The sequence below is a fragment of the Mobula hypostoma genome, chromosome 7, assembly GCF_963921235.1.
Source record: "Mobula hypostoma chromosome 7, sMobHyp1.1, whole genome shotgun sequence".
In the NCBI taxonomy this organism is placed as follows: Eukaryota; Metazoa; Chordata; class Chondrichthyes; order Myliobatiformes; family Myliobatidae; genus Mobula; species Mobula hypostoma.
In genome coordinates, this window is record NC_086103.1 from 131,120,545 (window position 1) to 131,134,722 (window position 14,178).

The 14,178-nt window shown below is 39.7% G+C and overlaps 1 protein-coding gene across 1 annotated transcript in view; it reads left to right on the forward strand.

Moving 5' to 3' along the window:
- tmem182a (transmembrane protein 182a) overlaps positions 1-14,178 on the forward strand; it is a 47,104-nt gene that overhangs the window by 16,431 nt on the left and 16,495 nt on the right. The window contains exons 3-4 of the mRNA XM_063054015.1: positions 9,167-9,265; positions 11,777-11,914. Of these exons, the coding sequence (XP_062910085.1) occupies positions 9,167-9,265; positions 11,777-11,914 (237 nt within the window). The remainder of the gene's footprint in view (positions 1-9,166; positions 9,266-11,776; positions 11,915-14,178) is intronic.

A 14,178-nucleotide genomic window follows, 5' to 3' on the forward strand; every position in this document is an offset into this window, starting at 1 on the left:
CGGTTGGATATACATGATCTAGCATACACAAAGCCATGTTGACTATCCTTAATCAGCCCCTCTCTATCCAAATACTTATAAATCTGGTCCCTTAGAATATCTTCCAATAACTTACCTACTACTGATGTCAGGCTCATTGGCCTATAATTTCCTGACTGATTCTTAGAGCCTTTCTTAAACAACAGACCAACATTAGCTATCCTCCAATCCTCTGGCATCTCACGCATGGATAAAGGTATTTTGAATACTTGTGACTCTGCAATTTTCGCACTAGCCACCCACAAGGTCCGAGGGAATAGCTTATCAGATCCTATGGATGTATCCACCCTAATTTGCTTCCAGACAGCAAGCACCTGCTCCTCTGTAATCCATATATGGTCCATGAACTCACAGTTGTTTTGTCTCAGCTCTGTAGACTCTGTGTCCATCTCACAGGTAAATACAGATGCAAAAAATCCATTTAAGGTCTCCCCAATCTCTTTCAGCTACATGCACAGATGGCTGGTTTGATTTTCAAGGGGACCAATTTTGTCCCTTACTATCCTTGTGCTCTTAATATATCTGTAGAAGTCTCTAAAACTCTCCTTCACCGTGTCTACCAGAGCAACCTCATGCATTTTTTTTTAGCCTACTTGGTTTCCTTCTTAAGTGTTCTTTTGCAATTCTTGTATTCTTCACATACCTGATTTGTTCTTTGCTGCCTATACCTGCTATGTGCCTCCTTCTTCTTCTTAACCAGGACCACAATATTTCTCCAAAACTAAGGTTCCCTAAACCTGTTATCTTCACCTTTTATTCTGACAGGAACATAGAAACTTTGTACCCTCAAAATGTCTCTTTTGAAGGCCTCCCACTTATCAAGCACACCTTTTCCAGAAAGCGTCCCCATCCACACTTGGCAGATCCCTTTTAATACCATCAAAATTGTCCTTCCTCCAATTTAGAGTCACAAACTGAGGACCAGATCTATCCTTCTGCATAATTACATTACGATCACTAGATCCAGCGTGTTCCCATACATATACCTGTCACCTGTTCTGTCTCATTCCCTAATAGGAGATCCAGTATCACACCCTCTTTAGATGGGACCTCGAAATATTGATGAACGAAAACATTACAGACGCATTTGACAAACTATCCTATCCAGTCCTTTTCAGTATGAAAGTCCCAGTCAATACGCGGGAAGTTAAAATCACCTAGCATTCCAATTTTACATTTCTAGCAGCTATCTGTGACTTCTGTACAAAATCTGTTTCTTTATTTTTATTTATTTAGGCATATAAGCAGTGAACCATTCATATTTTAAAATTATTTAATACATACAGAACAACTAATACCCATGTATAATGAATTTGTGTGTGAAACTATTGAAGATATGATTAAGTTAAAGCTTTCATTATAACTAGGCAATTTCTTGTGTTCTGTTGAGTTCCAGCTATACTACAGTATAAGAACACAAATTAAAAGCTGTTTTGGTGCTAGGTATAAGGTAACAAAATGAACAAGAGCTTAGGAAGTAGTATATACTTGAATTAACTACTTTGTAGATGTGTAGCTATGACCTGACATTTTTGTCAATATAGCCCAGCTTCTGCCCCTAATTCCAGGTCATCCACACTGAAATGATCTAGCTGCCAATGCCTACAAGGCATGTTGCACAGCAGTCTTCTGCTAGAAAGGCCCAGAAGAGCCAAAAAGCATAGTCAGATACATGTGTAACTGCATCTCCACACTGCCAGTTATCAAAAGAGGTTTTGAAGAGTGTGGGAGAAAAACTGGATGGAGCAGGAAGACTGGCATGGGATTTCAAGTGTGTGGGTTCGTGGAATTCAGGCAGAACACTTGCACTTGGACATCAAAGATTCAAAGTACATTTGTTATTGAGGTGTGTATACCGCATACAAATCTGAGATTTGTCCTCCTGCAGGCAGCCACAGAATAAAGAAACACCATGGAACCTGTTCAAGAAAACACCAAGCACCCAATGCACGAAAACAGAACAAATAGGGCAAGTGGTAATCGCCAGGCGAGCAGTACATAGAGTACTAAACATCAAACCAGGAGTCCAGTAGTATTCACTTTAGTTCAGTTCCGCGCCATGCTGCTAGCCCAATACAGGCCACAGTGCCATTCTTCGCCAAAGCACCCCAGTACACATTGATTAAATTGCACAAAAATAGCAAAAAAAAAGTACCAGAATCAAGAAACACATGCAACATGAACCTCAAAGTCCTCCAAAACAAGTCCACAGCCTTGGTGATCAATCCTTGCAGCGTAGATCCCAAAACTCCTGTACTTTCCTCTGACAGCAGCTAGCGAGATGGAAAGGAAGACCGGTCAAATGCAAGCAGATGGAGCCGAACATCTGTCCAACCTTCACTCTCGGCGTCGTCGACTTCAACCTTGTTTGACACCTCATTCGGAGAGAAGACATCATTAGTATTATTGGAGTAACTGGCTGGCACCAACTGCAGTTCAGGTTCCTGAGTAATGACAGAACAGTAGTCATCCAGACCAGTGGGTGCCAATTGCTTTTCTTAAAGGAAGTAAGTGATGACCATATACCTCTTGTAGAAGAGTATTCAGTGACTGTCCTGAAGCTTCAGTGAACTGGAAATTATGATTTCCCAATTCCTATCACTTAAGCCTGTAAGGAGGCCCTACAAATGAATTGAAAGTTTGGCTGAAACTAGTGAGGCAGTTCTTATCTTCTGCTGTGGCTGCACTTGTCCCTACAACCTCTTACACCCATCCATGTCTCTCCACACATCAAATCACCTTTGTAGAGCAATCTTCTAAGTCATTAGTTCTCATTTAGACACACATCTGTGAACTTGATCCTTACAGCTCCTGTGGACCAGGCTTCCTTCATAGAGTTCTTCTCCATCTCTTTCACTTTCAATGGTTGCCTTGTTTGTTGGGGCTTCAACCTGATTCTCTCTATCATGCTACACTAATATTAACGTTCTCATATCTGTCATTCGTAGGGTATGGCTGAAGATTTCACACAAGACTCACAAGCAAAGATTAACACCTCTGTCCATGAGCTAAATATCCACATACTCCCCAACAAATCTTTCTCCTAGTCCCAAATGGCAGGCTTCCGGTTTATATAACATGGTGTATCTGTGGATTGCCTCAACCCGTTTGGCAGGTGCTGGTGTCAAATCAGCATTGCACAAAGAATTGCTCCCAGTGTTTAGTATGCATACTTCTGGCTTCTGCAGTCCATGAACTTGTTACTATTTGTGTACTGACCACAAGGCATATCAGCGTCAAGAACATTGCATAAATCTGGCTATTGTAAATCTTCATAAGTTAATTGTTATTTGTGCATTAAGTAGAAGGGTTATTGACTTTCTAACCCCGACAAAAACTGCACAAAGGAGCACAAGGTGAGTAAAACCTGCAGATGCTGGAAATCCAATGAGCACACACAAAATGCTGGAGGAACTCAGCAGATCAGGCAGCGTCTTTGGAAAAGAGTAAATAGTTGCCGTTTTGGGCCGAGACCCTTCAGCTGGAGAGTGTTGCCTGCACAAAGGAGCCTTATTTTTGCATCACTTACCCACCCCTCCATTTACTCTTCCCATATTTATTGTGGTCACATTTTATTTTGGCACGTACTTGTGTATGACACAGTTTTGAAAGTATAATGAAGTAAGCACAGAACATTTATTGTCATAAATAGACCATAACTATTTTTAGTTTTAGTACTAAGAGCAGGCAAATTTCTCTCTAATTTACTTTGAGAGCTAATTGGGGGGAGTGTAGTGTATTTAATATTTCAGTAATACTGTAAATATATTGTTTGATTAAGCATTTTTTATTTGTTTACAAAATTTATTTTGGATTTTATGTAAAAAGTACATGAAAGGCATCCAGAATGTCATTACATCACCGCATCATACGCAAGTGCCTCACTAAAAAATAGGAAAAGAAAAAAACTGAGTAGATAAGTATCCTGACTCCTCTGTTTCTCTTTTAATTAGTTTCTGGAATTACAAAACATAATGGTAACCATGTCAATGGTGTGTGCTACCTAACAGACGAGCCAGATCTGAGTGCTCTTGGCATTGACTGGATTGACAAGTTTGAGCTCTGGAACATCCCCCTGGATGATGTCTGTACGAAGACATTGGCAGTTCAAATAATGTCCATTGATGCCATACCACCATATGTACGTGAGACTATAGAACAACAAATGCAAAAAATTGCTATGCAGTATTGTTTCAAGAAGGTTTAGGTTGCCGCACCAAAATACAGGCAGAACTCTATTCCTGTTCAAATGCAAAGCCGATATTTTGTCCCAAAATACCAGTACCATACGCATCCTTACCAATCGTGGAGTAAGAGCTAGATGACCTGCAACAAGCTGGTCTCATCAAAGCTGTCAACTACTCACATTGGGCAGCTCCAACAGTCATTATCAAGAAGGCCAACAGAACAATAAGTTTGTGTGTAGATTTCTCAACTGGTCTTAGTGTGGCCCTACAGACACCAATAGCCATTACTGGTACCAGCAGATAGATCTCTTTGCAAAATTGAACAGTGGTTGTGACTTTGCATAGTTGGACAGCTAAAGACTACCTCCAGGTAAAAGTGCCAAAAAATTCACAGGAGCTTCTCATTATTACAACATATGAGGGGTTGTTTTCCTTCCTCCATCTGCCTTTCGGGGTAAAGGCAGCTCCTACAATTCTCCAATGGCTTATGGACCCCATGCTGAGTGATGTTGCTGCTTGTCTCGACAATATCTGTGTGACAGGCACAGATCAGACAGAACTATGCCAATGTCTGGACCACATTTTCAACAAACTGCAAGACCGTGGATTGCAACTTCAGGCAGAAAAAGTCAGCCTCCTGATGACTTCAGTCGAGTATCTGGGATTCATCATGGTGAGCATGATCGTTGCTCAGATCCTGAAAACATCACTGCTAGCTTAAAGTTGCCTCCACCAGCTGATGTCAGCACTTTATGGTAATTTTTGGGCATGATCAGTCATTATTTAGCATTTCTCCCAGCAATGAGGGAGCCACTCAGTGCCTTGCCCAACGAGGGTGCAATGTAGAAATGGTCTAAATAATGCCAAGAGGCCTTTGATCAGCTGAAGAATATGCTTTATCCAACCTTCTCTTGATGCATTTTAGCACAGAGTTGTCAATCATCATAGCAATAGATGCCTCTAACTATGGGGTGGGAGCTGTCATATCCCATATCTTCCCTAATGGTTCTGAAAAAGCTGTCATGCATGCAGCCAGATCACTGACCACAGCAGAAAGGAACTATGGACAAGTTGAGAAGTAAATCATCTTTGCTTAGAAGAAATTCCACAAGATGCTTTATGGCAGATATTTCAATTTCTTTGCTGATCACAGGCCAATCTAGTCCACCTTTTGCTCTAAGAAAGGTACTCTGGTGTATACAGCTAACTGTCTACATAGGTGGGCCAAATGTTATTAGCCCACAATTTTAAAATGAAGTACACATCAGCCCAGGAACATGGTCAGGCAGTTGCCATCTCCAAATTTCTGAATCAGCAGGTTACTGAACATTAAGATGCAGTTCTGGTTGCGATTTCAATTGACTGCGAAGTCCACTGGGTTGTATGGGATGCTGCTGAAGGTCTTCCAGTCACAATCGACAAGTTCAGAGCAGAAACAGCTGCAGACCCTTTTTTTCAGCATATCTCCAGTTACCTCATTGACAAATGGCCAGCAAGCTGGAGGAGGATGCCATACCTTTCTACCAACATCATACATCACTCTCAACGATGGACTCCTGGCTAATGATTGGAGAGAGAATTGTGATTCCATAAATACTTTGACCAAAGGTAGTGAAGCAATTCCACTGTGATCACTCAGGCATCAATCACATGAATGATCGAATCGAATGAATATGCTGGCTGGACATAGATGAAGATATTCCATCTCAGTGCTCTATGGCAGAAAGAATCCAAGTAGAGGCAATCCATAACCATGGCCTCAGGCTGCCAGATCTTAGAATCGAGTACATATTGCATTCATGGACCCAATCAACAGGTGTATCAACATCGTCTTGGTTGATGCCTATTCCAAATGGTCAGAAGTACTCCCTATGAAGTAAAAAAAAGGCTACCATTCCATAGCTGCAGCGGATCTGCAGCTGCTTTGGGATGCCAGACATGCTTGTTTCTGACAATAGCACGGAATTCCATTCACAGCAGTTTGCTGCCTTCTGCCGGAACAGCAGAATTACCCACATCCGTTGAATCCCATACCATCCACAGGCCGAAGGCCAAGTCGATAAGTTTATGAATAACTTCAAACGGTTGCTTCTAAAATCAAGAGGGGAAGGATCATTGGCCAAGGCTGTCAACACTTTTCTGCTGACATATCAAATTACACCGCATATACAATGGCTATAAAAAGTATTCACGTCCCTTGGATGTTTTCATGTTTTAATGCTTTTCAGCATTGAATCGCTGTGTATTTAATTTGTTCGTGTTTGACACTGATCAACAGAAAAGACTCTGTGTCAAAGTGAAAGCAAATTTCTGCAAATTGGTCAAAATTTATTACAAATATTAAACACAAAATAATTGATTACATAATTACTAAGTCAGTATTTAGTAGATGCACCTTTGGCAGCAATTACAACCTTGAGTCTGTGTGGATAAATCTCTATCAGCTTTGCACACCTGGACATTGCAATTTTTTCACATTTTTCTTTACAAAACTGCTCAAGCTCTTGTATGGGGGTCATGAGTGAACAGCCCTTTTCATGCCAGCCAGCCACAAATTCTCAATTGGATTGAGGTCTGAACTCTGACTTGGCCTCTCCAGGACATTAACTTTGTTGTTTTTAAGCCATTCTTGTATAGCATTGACTTTATGCTTGGGGTCATTGTCCTGCTGGAAAACAAATCTTCTCCCAAGTCGCAGTTGCCTTGCAGAATGCTTTTCCTCCAGAATTTCCCTGTATTTTGCTGCTTTCATTTTCTCCTCTTCCCAAGCCTTCCGAGGCCTGCTGCTGTGAAACGTTCCCACAGCATGATTCAGCCGCCACTATGCTTCATCGTAGGGATGGTCTGTTTTTGATGATGCGCCATGTTTGGCCTACAAACATTGCATTTAGTCTGATTGCCAAAAAACTCAATTTTGCTTTAATCAGACCGTAGAACCTTCTTCCAGCTGACTTCAGAGTCTCCTACATGCCTTCTGGCAAACTCTAGCTGAGATTTCAGGCAAGGTTTTTTTTAACTGTGGCTTGCTCTTTGCCACTCTCCCATAACACTGCAACTGGTGAAGCTCCTGGGCAACGGTGGTTCTATGCGCAATCTCTCCCATCTCAGCCACTGAAGCTTGTAACTCTTCCACAGTTGTCAAAGTCATAATCATGTGTCATGTGTCTCTTGGTGGCCTCCCTCACTCGTCCCCTTCTTGCATGGTCACTCAGTTATTGAGGATGGCCTACTCTAGGCAGATTTACAGCTGTGCCATATTCTTCCCAGTTCTTGATGATTGACTTAACTGTACTGCAAGGGATATTCAAAGGATATTGCTGTATCCATTCCCTGACTTATGCTTTTCAAGAACCTTTTTGTGGAGTAGCTTGGAGTGTTCTTTTGTCATCAGAGTGTAGTTTTTGCCAGGATACTGACTCACCAGCCATTGGACCTTCCAGATACAGACGTATTTTTACAATTGAAGCACCTTGATGGCACGTCGGGCTCCAAAAACAGATCTCCATTTAACAAATTATGTAACTTTTAAAACCAATTGGCTGCACGAGTGATGATTTGTTGCGCCATATTAGAGGGGTGAATACTTACGCAATCAAATATTTTATGTTTTATATTTGTAATTAATTTAGATCACTTTGTAGAGATCTGATTTCAGTATCAAAAAAGGCCTAATTAAATCTACAGTGATTCAATGTTGTAAAGCAATAAAACATGAAAACTTCCAAGGGGGGCTGGGGGTGAACACCTTTTATAAGCACTGTAGGCCTCAAGGGGAAGTCTCCATCTGAAGCGCTTTTGGGAAGAAAACTGTTCACATTATTGGTTGTAATGCTGCTATATCATCCAACATCCAAGACAGCAGATGGTCAGGTGCACGTGCAGCCACACAGACCTTGTTCGACAGGTGAAGTCACTCAAGCCCAGAGCTGCAGTATGCTCCAGACAGTGTCACAGTCGGTAACATCGCTGCATACCAGGTGAGATTGTCATACAGATGTGGAAAGTATTCTACGATGTTATCATAGATGGATGTTGCTGGTGTCGCCTCATCAACCAGTTGTGGCACGTTCTTCCACAGTTACAACAACGTTCACTAGGCAGATCATTAAACACAGAGTTGGACTTCCATCTGCTCCTGGAAGGGTTCGATTTACCCTGACTGAGCCAACCTCCAGCACCAGTGTAACCACAAGCAACATCGTGACAAGAAATTGACAGCCTGCAACCACTAAGGACTGATCACCAGTTTAAGCTAGTTGTTCCAATCCAAATCAAGCAATCACCTTCAAGAAGGAGTTGTTACAGTGGAAACAACCAACACCTATTGATTGGTGGACAACCAATCCTAGATTGACTTTCACTGATTCGTCATTGTTCCTATCAACGTCTTGAATGTTCTTGGATAAATAAATGCACTTACAGATGTACTGTTGAGTTTTGAGATTTTTGTAGCTACGTTGTTTATACTGAATAAAGGTTTATCTCATGTTCTGGCTTGTTCTGTCTCCAGGCATCAGTTCTCACAGTAATTAAGGGTGAGGCAACACAGCAACATCTCAGGAACAGAAGTCTACTATTAGATGGCTCCTTGCACTCTTCCATAATCAAATGAAATGGAGTTTTGATTAATAACATGAATGACTAGCATAACTTTAAAATCTTTAAGAAATGTGGTCATTATGTTATCAGGTACGATGCCTTGAAATTATATTGTGGGATTAAAATATAGTAAGATTGCATCAGGGGATAACAGAAATATTTTAAATGGTTTATGCAAAATAACATATATCTGACAATGCTGGTCTCAGATACTTCTATTCTAAAACTATAAATCATTAACTAGATAAACCAGTTTATCATCAATGGATGGGAGACTTTGGCAGGCAGATGTTATAATCACTAGATGTTATTCACACCCTTGTATTTTCTTTATTCCTCAGCTAACAAACCTCCTTCAAAATACTGTACACAGGCTTACCTTCTCCCATTCCCCTTGACAACAGAAGCTCATAATTCCACAGTTTATGAGACTGCAATCAGTAAGTAAATACAAGTAATTACACTAAATTTTAGCAATTTCTTAGCAAATTTCAAGATAATGTTAATGTAACAGTGGTTATAAGAGATTCAGAAATTTGGCTTGTTGAAATCGCAAAGTGATTCGTTTTTGTTTATTTACACTAGAAAAGTTGTTAAGTAAGAGAGATCAAGATGATGAGATAATTCATGTGAATTTTATATTTTTCATGGATTGGTTTTATTTTTTTTTGTACCAATATCGGGACTAACAGCAACCAGTCTCAATTCTACTTTTTTTTAGCACAATCATCACCCACCATCAACATCCAGGGTGCAAGGCTAAGCCAGAAATTTAATTTAACTTGCATCATGGATACTGTGACTACAATAACGGGCCAGAATCTGAGTATCTTATGCAAAGTGATTCACTTTCTGGCTCTCCTAGGCCCTTCTACCATTTACAAAAGTTTTGCATATATTTAGTTTTCCAAGTGTATATTGAACAACATTCAAAAAGATCTCAGCCTAAAGTGGACAACCAGATCATTATAATCAGAAGAAAAGATGCTTCAAACAGAATTTCACTTATAATTATACAGCCTTAGCCTGAATAAATATAACACAAATCAGGTCAAATATTTATTACATGTTCCTTGGCAAATGGGGAGCATTTCATGAATTAATATAATGCCCAATATTGTCTATGATCTATCTGAAAGATTTTACAACTCCCACTGGTGGTTAATGGGAGTTTGCACCAAACAAAAATTTCATCTTATGCTTCACTCATAAATGATCTGCTCCAACTGATTGTCATTGCACTAATGGTCTGATGTTACCATGGCAACAATATCTCATTAGATTATAGGTTTCCATCCCTTAAACTGGTTGAAAGCTTTTATATTCCTTACGAGCTAGAACTAGGTATGGCATATTGACTCGGCTTCAGTCATGCAAAGATAAAATTCAGGAAACTAAACAATTCTGGCAGAAAGAATTACAATTAACTGCCACCCCTGTTAGTACTCTGAACACTCATTCCCTCCACCACCATTATAACTGCATTGTACACCACCTACAGCAAGCACTTCACTAACTTGCCAAGATTTACTTAGTCTCATCTTTTTGAGCTGCTGTGATAGGCTAATGGTAGTAGACATAACAGTAATTCTAACAACTGTAGATCCCCATCCAAACCCCACATGATCCTGCGTTAGAATTAGATCAAAGTCCTTCATTGTTGCAGGGTCTAAATGCTATGGGAATTCTTTCAATGCCTGGAGCTGCCTATCACATTTTCAAGAGCAATTAGGCTATGGTTGCAAATGTAAACGTTTTAGAATTACTCATACCCCTTAAGTGAAGAAAACAAAAGAGCCACCTATCATTGAAAATTAAAAAGGGATTATATCGATGAGATCTTCCCAGGGATGTTTCATACTTTCCATGGATGGATATTATTTGGTTCAATGTCAATAAATTGCTGACAACCTTTCACATTTCTTTTTATGTATAAACAAATCATTACATGCCAATTAAAAGCAATATGGCCAAATATGAGTTTTGCCTTACCATTGGAAAAGCTCATAACTGAACTCTCTAACCAAATGCTTAGGTATCTTGTCAAAATACACTAGTTTTCACTTCTTGATTCAGTTTACAATGTTTGTTGGTGATAAACTGCAGTAGATAATACTGGTTTAAAATTATTATATCAAATTATTATGTAAAACATTTGGAGAGAAATTTGTCATTGGTCTCTACAACTGTGTGAGAATATCTGACACAGATTGTTGTGGAGGTGAGTCCAACTGACAGTACATTTGCATGTAAGCATTCAACTCAATGTTGAATTTTTGACTAGTTTCCCCCTTAACCTGGAGACTGTTTTTACTTTACCCTATCAGTAAGGAATGTGATGGAAAATTATCAAGTTGCATCAATGAGTTCAAATCCAACTGCTTTCAGTTTGACTGCATCCAGAGAAACAGTCTCTTTGGCCTTTCTCATTCATGCCAACTAACTCGAATCCCTGCGCAAGACCCATTTGCCTGTTTGTGGCCCATACTTTCCCTATCCATACACACATCTGAATTTCTTTTGTTCATTTATTTGTTGGGCTTTATCATTTACTTTGGCAGTTTGTTCCAAATACTCACTTAACCTCTGTATGAAAAACTTGCCCCTTAGGACCCCTTTGAATCTTGCACAGTTTAATCCATGAGCAAACAGCCCAGTAAATCAACATCTTTTCCACTAACTTACACATCAATGCCTGCAGTCATTGGTGCATCTTTCTGCAATGTGACCAAGTCAGTATCATGAAATTCCCATGCTTCCACCCCTATGGATAAAGGTAATGACTAAATGTAATATTCTGGAACATAAGAGATTCTGCATATGCTGGATAAACAGTGCACCATAGACAAAATGCTGGAGTAACTCAGCAGGTCAGGCAGTATCTACGGAGAGAAATAAAGATTCCATCGTTTTATGAGTTGAACTAATGCACGTGCTGTTTGTGCTTTTAGTTTACCGTGGTTTCTGGTCAGTATTCATGTTGTTGGGTGTCATTGCTGCCACAGTAGGAGGCTTCATCATTATCTGCGCTGCTCCCTTTTCCAATTATAACCTCTACAAAGCAGGTGGTGGACTATTTCTATCTGCCGGTAAGTGGAATCTTTTGTAAATATTTTATAGGACCAGGCTACTTTGTGTTTATTACATAGCAAACACTCACTCAGCTCCAAGTTTAACAAGGAATAGTGTGGCATGAATTTCATGTGACATGGATAGATTGAATTAGATAATGACTTCCTTTTCTATTTACGGTGCATCAATAGCCCAAAACATTATAAAATATTAACTTCTGTAGTCCATATTTTGATTAAGTAGTTAAAGTAAACTCTGTGCACTGGCACAGGCAGTGGAGCTGCTGACAAGATTTCCAGCAGCATGAGTTCCCTCTGGGTGCTGTGGTTTCATCCAACATCCCATCATATGCAGGTTGATAAAGTCATAGAGTCATTGAGTACTACAGCATAGAAGTAGACCCTTCAGCCCACCTGATCCATGCTGGCTTGGTCTTCTGCCTAGTTCTATCTACCTTCACTCGACTAAAGTCCTGAGTGACGAAGTTGCCCCTCAGGTCCCCTTGAATATCTCACCTGTCACCTTAAACCTATGACCACTAGTTCCAGTCTCACCCTACCTGAGGGATAAAGCCTGCTTGCATTCACCCAATGGACACCATTAATAATTTTATATACCTTATTCTCCTCTATTCCTGGGAATATGGTCCTAACTTATTCAAACTTGCCCTATAATTCAGGTCTTCAAGTTCCAGATCTAGCATTTTTAATATTTCAGTAATATATGAGTAATATTATAGATATATTGTTTGATTAGCATTCTTTGTTTAGATAATACATTGTGGGTTATATGTAAGAAGTACATGAATGGCATACGTCATTATGACACCACGTCATATGTGAGCACCTCACTTGAAAAAAACGAAAAAAAAGGACTGAGTAGGCAAGCATCCCAGCTGTTATGTTTTCCTTTTGATTAGTTTCTGGAGTTGCAAAATATAACAGTGGCGGCAAAAAAGTTTTAAAATGAACCTGAACCAACTACTTCCCTGTTTTGCTTCAGAAGGGGCTACAAGTGTTCAAGTAAAAAAATACAGAAAACAGGCAAAACTAACAAGCAACAAGTATGGCCGCTTGTTGAACAAATTGAGCAGCATTTTGAAGGACATGAAATAGCTGATGAAAAATGAGTGCCAGTGGTGCTGAGTACAATGGATGGAAAAGCATACAATTTACTAAGAACTTTAACTGCTCCAACTAAACCAGCCGAAATGAGCTTTGCTGATATTGTGAACATAGTGCAGGAACATTTTGAACCAAAGCCATTGTTGATTGAAGAATGCTTTAGGTTTCATAAACAGAATCAAAAGGAAGGAGAAATTGTCAATTTGGTGATGGACATAATGTTGCACTGAGCGATTGCTTAGTTTGTGGAATTGTTCAAGAAAGCATTAAAAAATGGCTCTTAATTGAAGCACAACTCACGTTTAAAAGAGCAATTGAAAACACTGTATCGACCAAAACAGCAGCCAGAGATGCAATTGAGTTGCAGTCAGCAATGAAAGTGAATGTGAACAAAATTGCAATGTCTAAACAGAAACCTGCCAGACTGTACAAATTGTGTTACCATTGTGGCAGGGGCTCACATAGACCAGATCAATGCAGGTTTAAAGGTAGAAAATGCAACTAAGTGGGACACATACAAACAGCATGTCAGGCAAACAAATTTCAATGGACTGCACAGGGAAGAGAAAAAGTTAAAATGTTCAATTGGAGTTTCTAAAAGAATATTAATCTGCATGCTGTTAATGAAAAATCTGATAATGATGAGAGTGACATAGCCTTGAGGTTTACAATGTGAAAACTGATAATTGACAGACAATATGGCTTGCATCAGAAGTGAATGGAAAATTAATTAAAATGGAATTGGGCACTGGCTCGGCTGTTCCAGACATTCCTCAAAATGAGCTTGAATGGCATTTCAAAGATACCAAAATGAAGCCTGCAGATATCCAGCTTATACTGGAGGAAGGATATCTGTAGGAATGACATTTTTAGCAGTGAAATACAACAACCAAGAAGTTTCATTGGGTGTCTATGTGGTAAAAACATGAGGGCCAGCATTTTGAGGTTGTGATTGGCTGAGACAACTAAACTTGATTGCAGATCCATTTGCATGCCATAATCCCGACAATAGTGAATTGAAAGTGAATTAGGAAAGGTACTGGATGATGCTGCAGCAGTGTTCAAGATTCAAAGTCTGTATACTATATGCAGCCTTAAGAATTATTTCCTTACAGGCAGCCACAAAACAAGGAAACCCTATACAACCCATTAAAAAA